This window comes from Tarenaya hassleriana, unplaced genomic scaffold (assembly GCF_000463585.1).
Source record: "Tarenaya hassleriana unplaced genomic scaffold, ASM46358v1 Cleome5, whole genome shotgun sequence".
Lineage (NCBI taxonomy): Eukaryota > Viridiplantae > Streptophyta > Magnoliopsida > Brassicales > Cleomaceae > Tarenaya > Tarenaya hassleriana.
The window spans coordinates 207,702-222,494 of record NW_010967707.1 but is presented as its reverse complement, the minus strand read 5'-3'; the positions used below and the strand labels follow the sequence as shown (position 1 = coordinate 222,494).

Here is a 14,793-nt window from a genome sequence, read left to right as displayed (position 1 = left end):
CATTATTATTATTTTAAAATACTTATTAAAAATAATAATGCATTATTATTATTTTTATTTTTAGTAATATATATACATAATATATATATTTAATTATAATTATTTTTATACATTATTATTATTTTTAATAATAAATTTAATTATAATTATTTTTATTGTAATATATATGCATTAGTAATGATATATATACATATATTGTAGTTATGTGTATATGTGTTTTATTAATTATAAATAATTTTATTTTATATATATATATATATTTGTATATATATATGTGAATTTATATGTATATATTAATTTAAATACATGTAGATGAATATTTGGATATTTAATAATATTTTTGAATGGTGAGTCAGCAGTTTTTTGCTGAGTCAACAGTTTTTTTTGCTGAATAAGCAGTTTTTTGCTGAGTCAACAGTTGCGTTTGTTTGAATTGGAAAAAATTTAAAAGTTTGGGTATTTATGTGGGAGTTTTGAAAAGTTCAGGTATTTATATGACAATTTTATAGTTTGGATATTTATTTGGGATTTTTGTAAAAGTTCGGATATTTTTATGCGATTACCCCAATATTTAAATATACTGAAAATTGAGATCGAATTAAAGAATTACATATTTCGAAATTACTGGATATTTCTTATCAAAGAAATAAGCAAAGAGAAAAAAATACAGCTTGATTTTTTTTTTATACACAACCCATACGTAAAAATAAGTGTGTAATCTATGTATGTTAAATTGTGAATATATACATATATATATTGATTCATAAGGGAAGATTAATACGCATATTGTGTATGTCATATATACACATTTAATTCATCGGTCCAACGATGTATGTATGTTTATAACAAGGCTCTGAATTTGCAACACATGTCCAGTTCTTTTTCTAAGGTTTTTTGTTATTCATATATTATCTATATAGATAAAGAAAAATAAATAAATAGATTTTGCCAATAAAAACATAAACGCAAACCTCCTCTTTTATTGAAAAAAAAATGAATTTTAAAATTATTTATACGATTTGTTTTGGGCCTCTCATGAAATTTGCCTCTTTAAATCGAAAGGACCTTTTTCAGTCACGTGTTTTTTTTTTCCTTTCTCGTCACGTCTAACTAAATGGAGATGGGCCATGTGGTCTTGGTGGAGGCCCATTACAGCTATCTATATCCACGCGCATATATATATATATATATACACGTGTGTGTAATGTATGTATCGGTTTCTCCCCGTGTATACATTTTTTGTTTCACTTTTCTATTTTTCCTTTAAAATTTTTATAAAATCGTTTTATTTTTATATGAAGTTATCATTTATTTCGATTTTAATTTTACAATATTGTACATTTATTTAATTTCATATCGGAGTTTTTTTTTTTTGTCGTTTTCAATAAAAACGATCGTACACCACATTTTCAGTGCTTTTCTTTACGAGTTTGTGATCAAGAATGGGTCGTACAATCTTCACCGAACACATATCCATCCGACTCTGCCATAAAAAGAAAGGTCCCTCCCTCCATTATTATCATCATTATTATTATTAGAATATCGTTTTTTTATTTGTCGTATATGAAGAATGTGTGCATAAAATAATAGCATACAACTGGTACGGAACCAAAATGAATAATCCACGAATTGTCAAATTTTGTTGGAAGAAAAAAAGAATATTTGGGGCATGGCATGCCACCCCAAGATGGACATGAGTTTCAAATTAATAGAACAAATAAATTAAAAAAAAGAAAAGAACGTACACGTGTTAAATTGGTTGAATGAAGAACATATATCCTGGAATATATATTTTTTTAAAAGGAAACAGATAGATGGTAGACCATGAGACATGAGACATGCATGTCCTGCCTTTGCGCTTCAGGTTTGCCACGTATATGCTAAAATGTTCGCCGATATTGAAACCAACGTTATAAACCTTAAAAGTAAAATAGGAAAATCAATTTGATGCAAAAAAAAAAAAATGTTGGTCCGATGCCACACATACATATTGCTACCATCATTTCGCACATGACATAACAATAAATAACCAAGACCGGACAAAATCAATTAAAAACCTACGTATGATCCGTAAATGTAGTTTAACGTCCAACATTTATATTATTCATATTATAAATTTAGGTAGATTTAGTTTGCATGAACTCTGTAAAATAGTACGGAACAAAACTCCAGTAACAATCATTACGAAACTGGAAAAAGAGGGTTTGGGATATATATATAGAAAGTCTATAATAACCCAAAATATATTAAAAAAGGAAATTAAGAAAGGTTACAAAGTTAATAACGTACGATTAAAACTGGTAATTACGAGTAGATTTATTCATTGGTCGAGCTTCCGGACAAGTTCTGTCCGAAGACTATCTTCGGATCTAAGACCGATGGGAACCCAAACGACTGCGTCTTGGACCATGAGGTCGTTCACGCGTGAGGCACTGGCGTGGATCACACGGCACTCCATCTCCCTCAGTGCTCCCATTAACGCCGCCGTCGGATGGTTCACGTTCTCCGACTGAACCCTAACCACCGCTTCGTCTCCTACCATCTTCACCTGCACCTCGGCGCCAGGGATCACTCCCCCTGCCTCCGACGACGTCGTATTGCTCTGGTTGTTGTTGTTGTTGTTGCTGCAACTGGGCGACTGCGTCTGCGTCTGCAGCTGCGTTTCGAGCTCCTCGATCCTGGCCTTCAGTTCGTTGATGTAAGAAACGGCGTCGGACAAGAGTGAAGCCTTGTCCATCCGCGACACGTTCGGTACGACGGCGCGTAGCGCGTAGAACCGGTGGTTCAGCTTCACCCGCCTCTGCCTCTCCGCCTCCACGTGGTTCACCGGGACCGCCGCCGGTGTCCCGAGTTTCTTCCTCCGCTTGTTACCCTGAAAAATCCCGTCGAAGTCGGAGTACTCGGAGTCCGTCAGTAGCAACGGCGGACGACCTGGGCTAGGACCCGACCCGGTCCGTGTCTTTTGCCCTTGTAATAGTGCCGTCGTAATTCCCATGTCGGCGAAAGAGACGTACCGGCCGAGGGAATCAAGGGGCGGTGGTTTGGTCAGTGGTATCTCCGGTGGATCTGAGCCGAACAAGGATCTGACAAGGTTGACCAAACTCCAGTTTTGTGGGATCTTGTCGGGTGAACCGAGTTCGATGATGCTGTTTCGTAAGGGTACGGAGACGAAGGTCTGAACACCGTGCAAACTGGCTTCTTTGGCTCGGTCGCAGTCGTGAAGGCGGAGGTCATCGGCGCCGGTGAGCCATAGCAAGGATCCGCCGGTGAAATCTTTCCTCGGTGACTCATCTCCGTCGTGGAACGAGCTCGTGAGGGACATTACGTAGAACCATTCCAGATCGCAGACGCTGTCGCCGCCGTCCACAGCCGCTTCACACTCCATGTTATCATTTGTAAGCTTTAAACACAGACAAAAAAACATGAATAATAACCCGTTTTTATATAAAAAAAGCCTCGTCCTTTCTAATATTTTTTGGATGCTTGATATAATCGACTCAAGAACATCTCAAGCTAGAACCCAGAGAAACAAAGTGAGAACAGCATATAGAGGTAAAACAATGTAAACATTTTGCCAAACGACAAGATGGTGGGCAACATGGAGAATAACACAGGCGGAGAATACGCACATTTTGGTGGGACTTGTGGTTGTGGACTCCTCGGAAATGGCCATCTCCCCAGGCCAAGAAACACCGACCAGACTGATCATCGGACAGTTTCTGCCAGAAAATGACGTAAGCCCACCTGTCCGGCGACGACGTTTCTATGACCGACCGGAGTTTCTGCTGCAGAGAACCCGTCGCCGGAGGTTCCTCGGTTACAGTGACAAGAGAAGTGGACGAAGAGGGAGAAACTCTGAGTTCATCCATTGTTGAGGAAGAAGACAACAAGGGGAGATGCTGGAAATAAACTGCGCTCTACAGTCGAGAAGAGTAATCATTTATATCATACGTGTACATTGTATGGCTATGCAATTTCAATTAAATGACCCAAAATGATTCTTAGTTTTTATCCCATCTGTCATCCACCTTCTGTCATTTTATGTTGTTTTATATATGCTAGGGGTTTATCCATTAGAAAATAAAATTGGGGTGTTTTTCTGAAATAAAAATATGTCAGGGGTTACTATAATAATTTCAAGAAGCTTGATTGTTCTACACAACTTTTTCTATACCTTTTTGTGTCACGTGGGCTTATGATATATATTTTTTTATTTTTTTATGCAGCGCTAAAATTAATTAATGAAAAGGATACGAGATTTCGTAAAAATCTTTGGGCCAAGAGGGTACCCACAGAACGAATGCCACGTGTATCTGATCGATTGCGACAGTGCGGTCCAACTTGAACAGTAACACACCGCTCCTCCTTTTTATTTACCTGATTACAAATATTTCATGTCGTTTCTTCAAAAAAAAAAATTGAAATTGAATGATATAACACTGTTGACGGACCAAATTATATTTAGCGCGAGAAGAATTATTTGGGGATGGGAAAGGTAATTAAATATGCTTACTCTTTCATAATTAAATCATGGGCTATTTTGAAAAGTTCATATTAAGGCCCAACTAAGATGCTCAATTCATATTGCCGCTAAATTCGCCCAAAAGCCCATAATAAGCCCATATGATTTACCTGTCAAATTTTTTATTTTTATTTTTTAATTTCTCTCGGTATTTTATCGTTCTGTCACTCTCCTAACATCATTGAACTCATGGTTGCACATGTGTGATATGTGCATACATTTTTTTTATTAATTATATACGTTGTACATTCATTTGACATAAAAAAAAATTGATGTTAATGATATATTTAACTGTGTCTGTCCATTATTTCAATCCCATAATCCACTATTTTTACTAGAACAATAAATGAAGATATTTTGCTTATCTTTTCCGCAAGTTTCAAATTACATGCATCATTTGCTTGGTCTAATTTTGCTCGATATGCTTCTTACCCTGCACCATTCACATGCACTATGATCAAACTTAGAAAACAAAATCTCTGTCTTGAAAATAAAAAACTATACTATGAGATATCAAGAAGATAAAGATTGGTAGAATTTAAATGTTATGTAAAATCGTTGTGTAACATAAGTTGCAAGAGAAACGGTCATTGAGTTATTTACATTAGAAAAGGCCGACGACATATTTATGATACAAACAAAGAAAACCCGTCAACTGGTCCCGTGTCCTCGTCTTGGTTAGGCCAAGGTTTTTGCCTTCACGAAAGAAGAACTTTTCATTTCATCAAACCCTAAAGCACCCAGCAAGATGGCCATGGTGGTGAGGGAGAGATTTTTCTCGATCGATCAAACCTTGAACGTACCTAAACTGTTCGACGTGACAAGGGATCGTGATCGTGCCCTTCTGGTCGAATCCGAATTCTTCTTCAGCTTCCTTCAGAAGGTGTTTGAACAATGGATGATTGAAATACATCACAGGGACAACAAATCTCTCTCTCTCCTCTCCTTGCCCTACCCTCACCGCCAGACACCCCTTCGGTACTTTCACATTATGGTGATGGTGATGATGATGATGGAGACGAGGGATGTGAACGTGGAAGCTCCACATGCTGGCTTTGTCGCCGCTGCCCATATTTTCTTTTCGATTAGTTGGATCCGTTCTAGGGTTTCTGTGATCTTTCCATGTTTTCTTTTCGTGGAAATTTTTGGCCTAGAAAGCGAAGGAAAATGGCCAAGGTTCTTGGAGGACTGTACAAGGGATATCAAGGTAGGCTTGCTTGTTAGACATTTCTTTGAAGATGAGACTCTCTTTGGTCTGAATCCACAACGGCAACGAGACGATGCTTATATATAATAATTGATGAGGATCATAATTAAAATACAAGTAAAAAATGCTTCGATTTTCGAATACGTGTCCAAAATGATAAAGTAGAGGTGGGGAGAAAGAAGAAGGGAGAATATGATTTACTTGAAAACTAAGCGTTCAAACTTTAGTCTTGTCATGATATTGTCGTATATTGTACTTTTGATCTCTCTCTCTATATATATATCCATCTTTATTATGTATGGACATAGGTACAGATATAATTAAGAATGTATTTAATAGATATCCATAACTACCATATTAATACATAAGTAAATGCAGAATATATGAATGCGGGAAAGGAAAAGACAAAAATAGAACAGAAGACAGAAAAGGTGAAAGTGGAAGGAATATATGTATGATTTACTCCCGGATATTTAAAATTTAAGTAAAAGGATCATAAAGACGCATTAATTAGCTTTGTTAACCTTGATTAACGGAAGTGATGTCAACTTGTAAGCGGTAGTGTGCATGATCATATCATATAGTCAAGAAATTAAGAGCAGTATAATTTGAGTTGTGAGTCCATCTCAAGCAAATGGCATATTCTCGGATATTCTTTTTATTTACGCACTTATTAATTCTCTCTACTGTGTCTTTCGTCATTAAATGAATATGCCCGAAATTGATTGAAATAATCCTCAAATAATTTTTTTAAGAACCAATTAATTAATACGTCTTTTTTTACCAATCTTTACGTAATTTAAATGTTATTTCTAAAAAACTTATTGATGTTGAATATATTTGTGGGTTTTTATAAAAAAAAATCACCACTTACCGATTCAACTAATAGTTTTTTTTTTTATTAAAAAAAGAATAGAACGATGGAGAAAAATACGTTTTAATGGTAGGAGAAAAGATGCGCAAAAACAATCCAAAGTGGCTCGTTGTGGTTGCCTTCTATTTAAAAAATAAAGAAAATAATGTTTATTTATTTGAAAAGTCAAAAGCTATCGTCTGATTTAAAAGGCTTGGAATCTAACACATGTTGCCTTTAATACAAAGGCTACTAAAATGACATTACTTTTTGTTTATATATATCATTATTGGGAATCTAATTGATTGTTTTTTTTTTTATAATGTATACTCCCACTTGAATTACAATACATTTTTTTTCCGGCAAAACAAAAACGTTATGCTCCTTTTTTTTGTTATATTCTCTCTATTTTGATTTCTATTATATACATTGATCATTCAACAGTGCTTTAGATTGGTACCCTCCAAAATACGTGAAATATTTAAAAAAAAAATAAATCAAAAACACGTCTTTAAATCAATTTAATATATGAAATTATAAAGTATATGGAATATGCATACATTATAATTATACATAAATAAAATATTTGGAAGAAAAAGTATATGGTACCCGTTCCATGGGATCGTGGACCGCATAATAAAAGCCCAGTAGTTATCATTACAATAACTGGGCCTAATGTTTAACGAAACGAACCTGGCCCTTAAAAACTTATTTGTAATTGCAATTTAAGTGGAAGGAAAGTCCAACAAATAAGCCCAATGGGCCAGCCTGTTTCTTAATCATTACTTATAATTCCCAAAAGACAACGGACGATAACACAGGAGGTCTTTATCTTATATTATGCAAAAGTAACCCAACGCTTTTCTTTTGTTTCTTTCTGTTCGAGGAAATTGAAGTTAATTTCTAAATAACATTTAATGCTAAAATTTGTATCTATTTTATCTTATCAAATATAGATGTGTGTATATATTATATATATTTTACATAAACCAACAAGAGTAATATAACTTTTTTCGGGGGGTGGGGGACATATAATTGTCTTATCTTTATTATAAATTCTATCCTTTTTGTGATTTAAAAAAAAGTAAAAAATACGAATAAAAAAAGAAAAGGGTAAATAATAAGAGATGAGCAAAATGGACACGTGGCGAGCAGAGAAGGCATATCAAAGGAGCCTGACCAGATTCAAAGACATTTTTTTTTTTGGAAGGAAAGGATCCACAGATTCACGCATCCGATTGTAATTCTTGCGCCACGTGTCTTGCGTCAAAACATAGGACCACATGTTTGCTGCCACGTCATGTTTAATCGCAAATGCCGAACGTCGAATCCAGTCAGTACGAGTTATACGTGGCAGTCCCTTATTGGTTATTTTTGGGTGACTGGGGAGACATGGATTGTCCTCATCTATAAATTTTAGCGTTCTGTTCTGGTGGTCACTTTTCGACGTCGGTTTTTGTTTTTCCTAGGGCAATGCTATGTTTCATGGGCCAAGTTATGTTACAAATTAACTATTTAAACTATTTTAGAAAATTTTACAACTAGAGAATCTCTACTTTTGATGAGCTAATAGGAGTTATATGCATACGTAAAGTTAAATAACGTGATTATTCTTTTGGGTTGGCTAACGAATTTCATTATGATATCATCTCATGTCATGCATATTATAATTAGACAACAAGATTGTATTAATCCCTCTATACATCACCCCCGGATGCAATTCGAACAAAGCACGATAGAACCTTCGGAATGTTGATAATTTCCCATCCATGTTTTCTCTCTCGTGAAATATGCTTGTAAATTGGAATATACATAAAATGGAGAAGAAAGAAAAGCGCAGCAGGTGGGCGAGTGAGATGAAAGGGTGTTGCTCTTGGGGCCCCGGTCACCAGTTCGAATCTAGCTGTTGGGGAGGGAGGGGGTGTTTTCTCGGTTGGAAGGGTGTTGCTCTCTGTGCCCCTATCACCGGACCTCTAAAGGTTGTTCCCGGGCCTGAGGGGATGTAGGCCCAAGTGAACCTCTCGGTTATCAAAAAAAAAAAAAAAAAAACGCCGCACGGCAACGGTCCAATCCGACAGCATAAAAAGCAAGTATCAAATCAATGTCCCACTACAACTCTTCCCTTTCATAACAACTGTCGACCCCCCCCCATGGCCCCATATATATTCACAGATATATATATGAATGTCTCTGTGTACAAATATATATTACATGCACACACATACAAAAAAATAAAAACCAAGAAATGTCGCAGAACAAAGTTTGATAAACTAAGGAAATCCAAAATATTACCGTAGTTTTGAAGCTAAGACACTCACACCCACATCGCCGGAGACGCTTCTTCATACATTCAAAGTGTTTGCAGACACTCCCGCATATAATATGGAGAAACAAAGTTACGTTCACGGCGAAAGAGAGAGATCATATCAATGGAGGAACGAAGACTTTGACTTCAGCCGCAACAGCAATTGTAAGGAGGAGAAGCAGAAGAAGAAGAGATTTAGCGAGGAACAGATAAAATGGCTAAAGGAGATATTCGAGAAGGAGAAGAAGCTGGACCCGAGGAGGAAAATGGAGGTGGCTCGGCAGTTAAGGCTCGAACCCAAACAAGTGGCTATATGGTTCCAGAACAAGCGAGCCAGCTCCAAGTCCAAACAGCTTCAGACTGATTTCGCTACCCTTCGAGTCCACTACGATTGCTTGGCTCGCGACTTCCAGAAATCCCTGGAAGAGAAACATCATTTGCTCTCACAGGTGTGTTTTTATTCACATATACACACACACACACACACATGTGGGTGTAAGTATGCATGTGTATTTGTCGATTAGATGAATGAGAAAGTTCAAAGAATCGATGAGCGTGAACCAAAATCAATTGTCCATTCCATATCGACTATAATACACACTGGAGAAGGATACTGGTGTCATACATGCATGTAAATAGACATGTTTAATGCAGGTGCAGAAACTGAGAGCACAGACGTCAGAAAAACAGCGAGTGAAATCTCTTGACCAAGACTCTGAGGTAGACCGGGAGATTGATAACCGGGATCATGGGAACCGGGCCGGAATCGAACCCGATGGAAAGGTCGGTTCGTCGGGCGAGAGCACGAAGACGGCAGAGTTCGGATCTACGGGAAGTGAAGACCTTCTTTTCAAGTCAGAGGTTTACTCATGGGCTCTGTCTGATAAATGGGCCGAGCTTCTCGAGTGCTTGGGCTTCTAGTAGAAAAAGTGAAATAAATAAATAAATAAAATAAAACAGTAGAGGGAGAGAGAGATGATAGATGATAGATTCCTTTTTTTTTTAATTAGAGAAAATAATGTTTTGCAAGTGATTTAGGGGATTGGAATATCTTGGTTCAAATCAATAATGAAATGCATATAAGCTATAATCACAGGTTACGAATCATCTATAAATTTTTTTGGCACTAAATTGATTAAAAGAATAAAATAAAACAGATTTAAATGGGTGTCATTTTTAGTAACATTATCAATGTATTTTTCAACAGAGTTTTTGATGAGACGAAAAAAGAAAAAGGATAATAATCCTTTCGGATGGAAAAAACTATTACCCAAAAGATAGACAGTGCTCGGACCAATCTCCGACGTCTCTCCAACTTTGGCATTTCATCGTCAAAGTGATGAATGACCTCTCAAATGTAGCCCTAAGGGACCACCGTTGCAGCTTCTCTTGCTCTCCGTTCCCTCCGCCGGTGACTTACCTTCTCATATCTCTCTTCTTTCTCGGTGCTTTTGTCTCTATCTTCATCGGCATTGTCGTTCGCAACTTCATCTTCCTCGTCTCTTTCCTTCTTCTCTCGTGTCTCGTGGTCTCGTTTGTTGCCTGGAATTGGGTTCAATGGCGACGCAACAAGGCCGTTGTCTCTCTGTTTATCCGTTCTTCCCCGGATTCTGATCTGGGAACCGCCTCCGATGGCCAACTTGTTAAAATCACTGGGGTTAGTACTTCTGCCGGTTCTGTTTCGATTTTATGGAATTTGGTGTTGATTGATTGGTGGGTTTGTGTTAGATGTCCCGAAAGATTTTGTCTTTGGCCCTCCCCTGTTTGTTTGCCGAGAAAGTGGAAATGATGTTGCCTGGAATTTATGCGGGCATTCATAGTTGGTGAGAACAATTATGAACTTTTTCTCCTTGGTGGTTGAAAAACGAAGCGAAGTTATGAACTTTAGTTGATCCGCAGCCACTCGATCTCTTGAGTTGAGTGCCATTGAAGCGTTGTACTTGCAAGTTTGACAGCCTGTACTATTTAAATTGAGATGTACTCTAACTGCTAATGCTTAGTGGATTTGTTTTGGGATTAATTAGCCTTTTTCCAGTTTTAGTGATTGCTCGAAGAGATTTTGGTTTCTTGTGGCTCTCAGCCATGGAAATCAAAGCAATGCAGCTATGTGGTGAAATTTCAGACTCTTTTTAGGTGTTTCGTCTGAAATTCATTTCGCCGCAGTCCATATGTTGTAACCAGAGTTCTTTACACATTGTTCATGTCTCAGCATCTTCATGAACTCACACATTCCGCCCTCTGTTCTCTGTTAGAACCCCATTTCAGAGCTGCAAATGAAGAACCTGTAATGTTCCGTAGCAGAACTATCAGGGTGTGATTGCATTATATGTTTGATACATGATCCGAGTGGATTGTAGTTGTCTGGTCATTAGTCGAACATCCTTCTGGAATCTGGATATTGGATTCATAGAAGGGTCAGAGCATTATAAGCTTATGTTTCCATGTCGGATATGCAATTCTAGCCCAAAGGCGGAAACTGACAGTAACAAAGATTCATCATTCTGGTAATTTCAGATAGCATCATGCGGAAGCATAGCCCTCGAGTCATCCTATGAGAAGGCTACGAGGTGCATCTACACTTCCACACTCTTGCATGAGCACTGCAGGCTAGCACACGCCGAGGTACCTGCATAAGTGTCCACATTCTATAAAACTTTAATAAGATGCTTGAGAGAAGATCCAGCTGATTTCCATCTCCTGAAAAGTGTTGATCTTTAATGCATACCTCACAGAGATTCTCCACAGACTTCTACATAACCGATCTGAAGTTGGGGATAGGAGCGACGGTGAAAGCCGGCTCTAACTGTAATGTCATCTCCCTTATCCCGGAGACCGACCTCGTCAGCACAACCCGAAAAAGCAGAAACTTGTCTCCCCATTTCAGAAAATGGCTTCAACAGAGAAACCTATGTCTTCAACCTGAAACCCGTTTGCTTCGCCTGCAAGAAGGGTAGTTTTCTCTGCTCGGCTGAACCTAATCTTTATAACTTTTTTTTACAAGGATGGTCAAATCGCCAAAAACCTGTTTGGATTGAACGAAAATGACGGATTTGCGTGCTTTTTTTTGTCAGGTACGTGCAGGAAGGAAGCTGTGTGACTGTCATGGGAACGCTACGAACAGAGAATAATGGGTTGACGATTGTTCAGCCGCCGGAGATTTTCTCCACCGGCTGTTTATGGCGGCGGCTGCTTTTTCCTGCAGATATCGACGGTCTGATTATTGCCCTCGCAGAAAAACCCAACATTCAGAGTTCCACATCTCTTCTTCCTAACGCTCAGGTCTGATTTTAGAAACAATCATTGCTAGAGAGAACAGGAAACCTGGAAAAAGATTAGAAGTAGCCATTGATTTATACCCTTCTCTAGGATTTTTTTTATATATAAAAAAGGTAAGTTTATGATCAAATTATTCGACGACAGCAAATATATATGTTATATATGGTATTACAATCAGAAATGACATTCAAACTCTTGAATATCTTATTCTCAATCACCACGAAAAGCAGTAATATTCGGATCGATACAATCATAAACTTGGCGTACCAAATGCATCAATCGATGACCAAGTGGACACCCGGTTTATGATCGGTGGTATAAGATTGGAGGGAGAGAGAAGTGTTGATTCCTTGGACATTGCTGTTAATGAACATGATCAGAGGAACACCTTCGTCTTCCGACACAGTCTCCTCGTCTTTCTCTCTCTTCTTCTTACTGGAAGCTCTTCCAATCATCTCTGATTTGCCCTCGTTGTTCTCGCTCGTGTCCGTCGAGGGACTAGCTCCGAGTTTCTCGGAATCTTCATGACGTTTCTCAAGTTTGGGCTTTTGATCTTTGTCTCCATCTTGGGTACTCCCTTGAGCAGCTTGTGAAGTGAAAATTGTGGGGTTTCTGGGTTTGGGAGATTGATTAGAGGTCGGCCCATGTGATAGTTTAGTTGATAGGCCGAGATGGGTTTTCGGTGGTGACGCGGCGGTCGACGGTGGTGTTTGAATCTGTTCAGACCGGATTTCCTCACCGGCTCTCGGCGCCGGTGGTGATTTTGGTTGCGGAGATGGTGACTGAATCTGATGTTTCTCCCCAGACTTGGGAACTGGATTCGGGGAAGGTGGCGGTGGTTTGGCCATTGATGATGAAGACCCAGAATCTTTCTCAGATTCCAGCGGCAGCGACGGCGATGGCAATGGTGATGGAGGCCAAGATCGAGGTTGTTCACCAGATTTTGGCAACAATGATGGAGATACTGATGATTTAGGTTGGGGTTGAGGTGGTAGGGAGTCTAGAGACAGAGGTTGCTCACCCGGTTTTTGCTTCGCCAATGGTGACGGTGGCGGCGGAGGAGATTGGATTTGTTCACCAGATTGCTGCAACGACGGTGGAGATGGCGATGGTTTTGGCGGTGGTTGTGGTGGTGATGGAGATGGGGAAGGGGGTTTTTCAACGGAATCTGGCGATGGAAGTGCTTCTTTAAGAAATTCTGGCGGTGGAATAGGCTTTGGCTGAGGAGGCTCTTCACCGGATTTTGGTGAAGAGGGCGTTGGTAAGGAGGGTGGTTCAAAAGATTCCGGTGGTTCATGGATTGGTTTTGGTGGCAATGGAGGTGGTTTAGAACTTGCTTCTTCAGCAGGTGGAGCTACAACAGTCTGTTGAAGGGGTTGAGGCTCAGGTGGTGGATGGTCGACGGGTTTTGGCTCAGACTTTGGCTGTTCGATAGGTTTAGGCGAAGGAGGTGGTCGAGACTCGGTGCCTTCAACTGGTTTTGGTGACTGAATTGGAGGAGGTGATGGTGGTGGCTTTAACTCAGTGCCTTCAACTGGTTTTGATGACGTGGTAGAAGGCTCCTGAATAGGTGGTTTTGCTGTCAGCAGCAATGGAAGTGGCTTAGACTTGGCGCCTTCGTTGGGTTTTGGTGACGTTGGTGAAGGCGCCACTGGCGGTTCCTCAATAGGTTTTAATGGAAGTGGCTCAGAGTTGGTGTCTTCAACGGGTTTAGATAAGGTAAGTGGCTTAGACTGGATTGCTTCAATGTGATCTGGTGACGTGGTTGAAGGCATCGGTGGTGGAGGTCGAGGCAGTCGCTTAGACTCCGGTTGGCCTAGAGGTTTAGGAGGAGGTAATGTTGGTGAAGGCGCCAGTGGTGGAATCGACGGTTCCTCAATAGGTTTTTGCGGCGGCGGTAATGGAAGTGGCTTAGACACCAGTGGTGGAACTAGCGGTTCCTCAATAGGTTTTGGCAGTGGCGGAAGTGGCTTAGACTGGATCGCTTCAACGTGATCTGGTGACATGATTGAAGGCACCGGTGGTGGAGGTCGAGGCAGTGGCTTAGATGCCAGTGGTGGAACTGGCTGTTCTTCAATAGGTTTTGGCGGCGACGGTAATGGAAGTGTCTTAGACGCCAGTGGTGGAACTGGCGGTTCCTCAATAGGTTTTGGCGGCGGCGGTAATGGAAGTGGCTTAGAGTTGGTGTCTTCAGCGGGTTTAGATGATGGAAATGGCTTAGACTGGATTGCTTCAACGTGATGTAGTGAAGTGGTTGAAGGCACTGGCGGGGGAATCGGAGCAAGTGGCTTAGCCTCTGGCTGGCCTAGAGGTTTAGGAGGAGGATTTAGACTTTGGCGTGAGTGGACAAGCCTTGCCAAGTTCCCCAGCCAGAACCTCCGCCGTGGCTGCTGCCTGTTCTTGTTATTATTATTACTGTTATACATTCTTCTTCTTATCCTCTCTCTCTCTCTCTACCATTCACCTCATTTCTGCTTAAATACAATCACTTTGGTAATTGCCTTAAAGTTGAAGAGTAAGAAACAAAGCAAGCAAAGCACAAGTGGAGAGACAGAACCTTACTGTTACTGCGTTATAAACTGGAAGAAAAGAACCGTATTCACTTCTTTTTGTTTCACATCACACATCAC

The 14,793-nt window shown here is 39.5% G+C and overlaps 4 protein-coding genes across 4 annotated transcripts; 2 read left to right on the top strand and 2 right to left on the bottom strand.

Moving 5' to 3' along the window:
- Nucleotides 1-2,249: 2,249 nt before the first annotated feature.
- Nucleotides 2,250-4,011, bottom strand: LOC104825893 (transcription factor bHLH14). The gene is made up of 2 exons (XM_010558315.2): nucleotides 3,630-4,011; nucleotides 2,250-3,400 (listed from the first exon to the last, which is right to left on the bottom strand). The coding sequence occupies exons 1-2, from the start codon at nucleotides 3,867-3,869 to the stop codon at nucleotides 2,321-2,323; spliced, it is 1,320 nt and encodes a 439-aa protein (XP_010556617.1). The 5' UTR covers nucleotides 3,870-4,011; the 3' UTR covers nucleotides 2,250-2,320.
- A 4,744-nt stretch (nucleotides 4,012-8,755) lies between these two features.
- Nucleotides 8,756-9,808, top strand: LOC104827357 (homeobox-leucine zipper protein ATHB-12-like). Its single transcript, XM_010560530.1, has 2 exons — nucleotides 8,756-9,336; nucleotides 9,542-9,808. Exons 1-2 carry the CDS (start codon nucleotides 8,965-8,967, stop codon nucleotides 9,806-9,808), a joined length of 639 nt encoding a protein of 212 aa, XP_010558832.1. The 5' UTR covers nucleotides 8,756-8,964.
- Nucleotides 9,809-10,160: 352 nt separating this feature from the next.
- Nucleotides 10,161-12,285, top strand: LOC104825890 (uncharacterized membrane protein At1g16860-like). Its single transcript, XM_010558313.1, has 4 exons — nucleotides 10,161-10,544; nucleotides 11,402-11,509; nucleotides 11,620-11,837; nucleotides 11,959-12,285. Exons 1-4 carry the CDS (start codon nucleotides 10,227-10,229, stop codon nucleotides 12,170-12,172), a joined length of 858 nt encoding a protein of 285 aa, XP_010556615.1. The 5' UTR covers nucleotides 10,161-10,226; the 3' UTR covers nucleotides 12,173-12,285.
- On the bottom strand, nucleotides 12,007-14,726 carry LOC104825891 (proline-rich extensin-like protein EPR1). The gene is made up of 2 exons (XM_010558314.2): nucleotides 12,431-14,726; nucleotides 12,007-12,083 (listed from the first exon to the last, which is right to left on the bottom strand). The coding sequence occupies exon 1, from the start codon at nucleotides 14,587-14,589 to the stop codon at nucleotides 12,439-12,441; it is 2,151 nt and encodes a 716-aa protein (XP_010556616.1). The 5' UTR covers nucleotides 14,590-14,726; the 3' UTR covers nucleotides 12,007-12,083; nucleotides 12,431-12,438.
- Nucleotides 14,727-14,793: the final 67 nt, after the last annotated feature.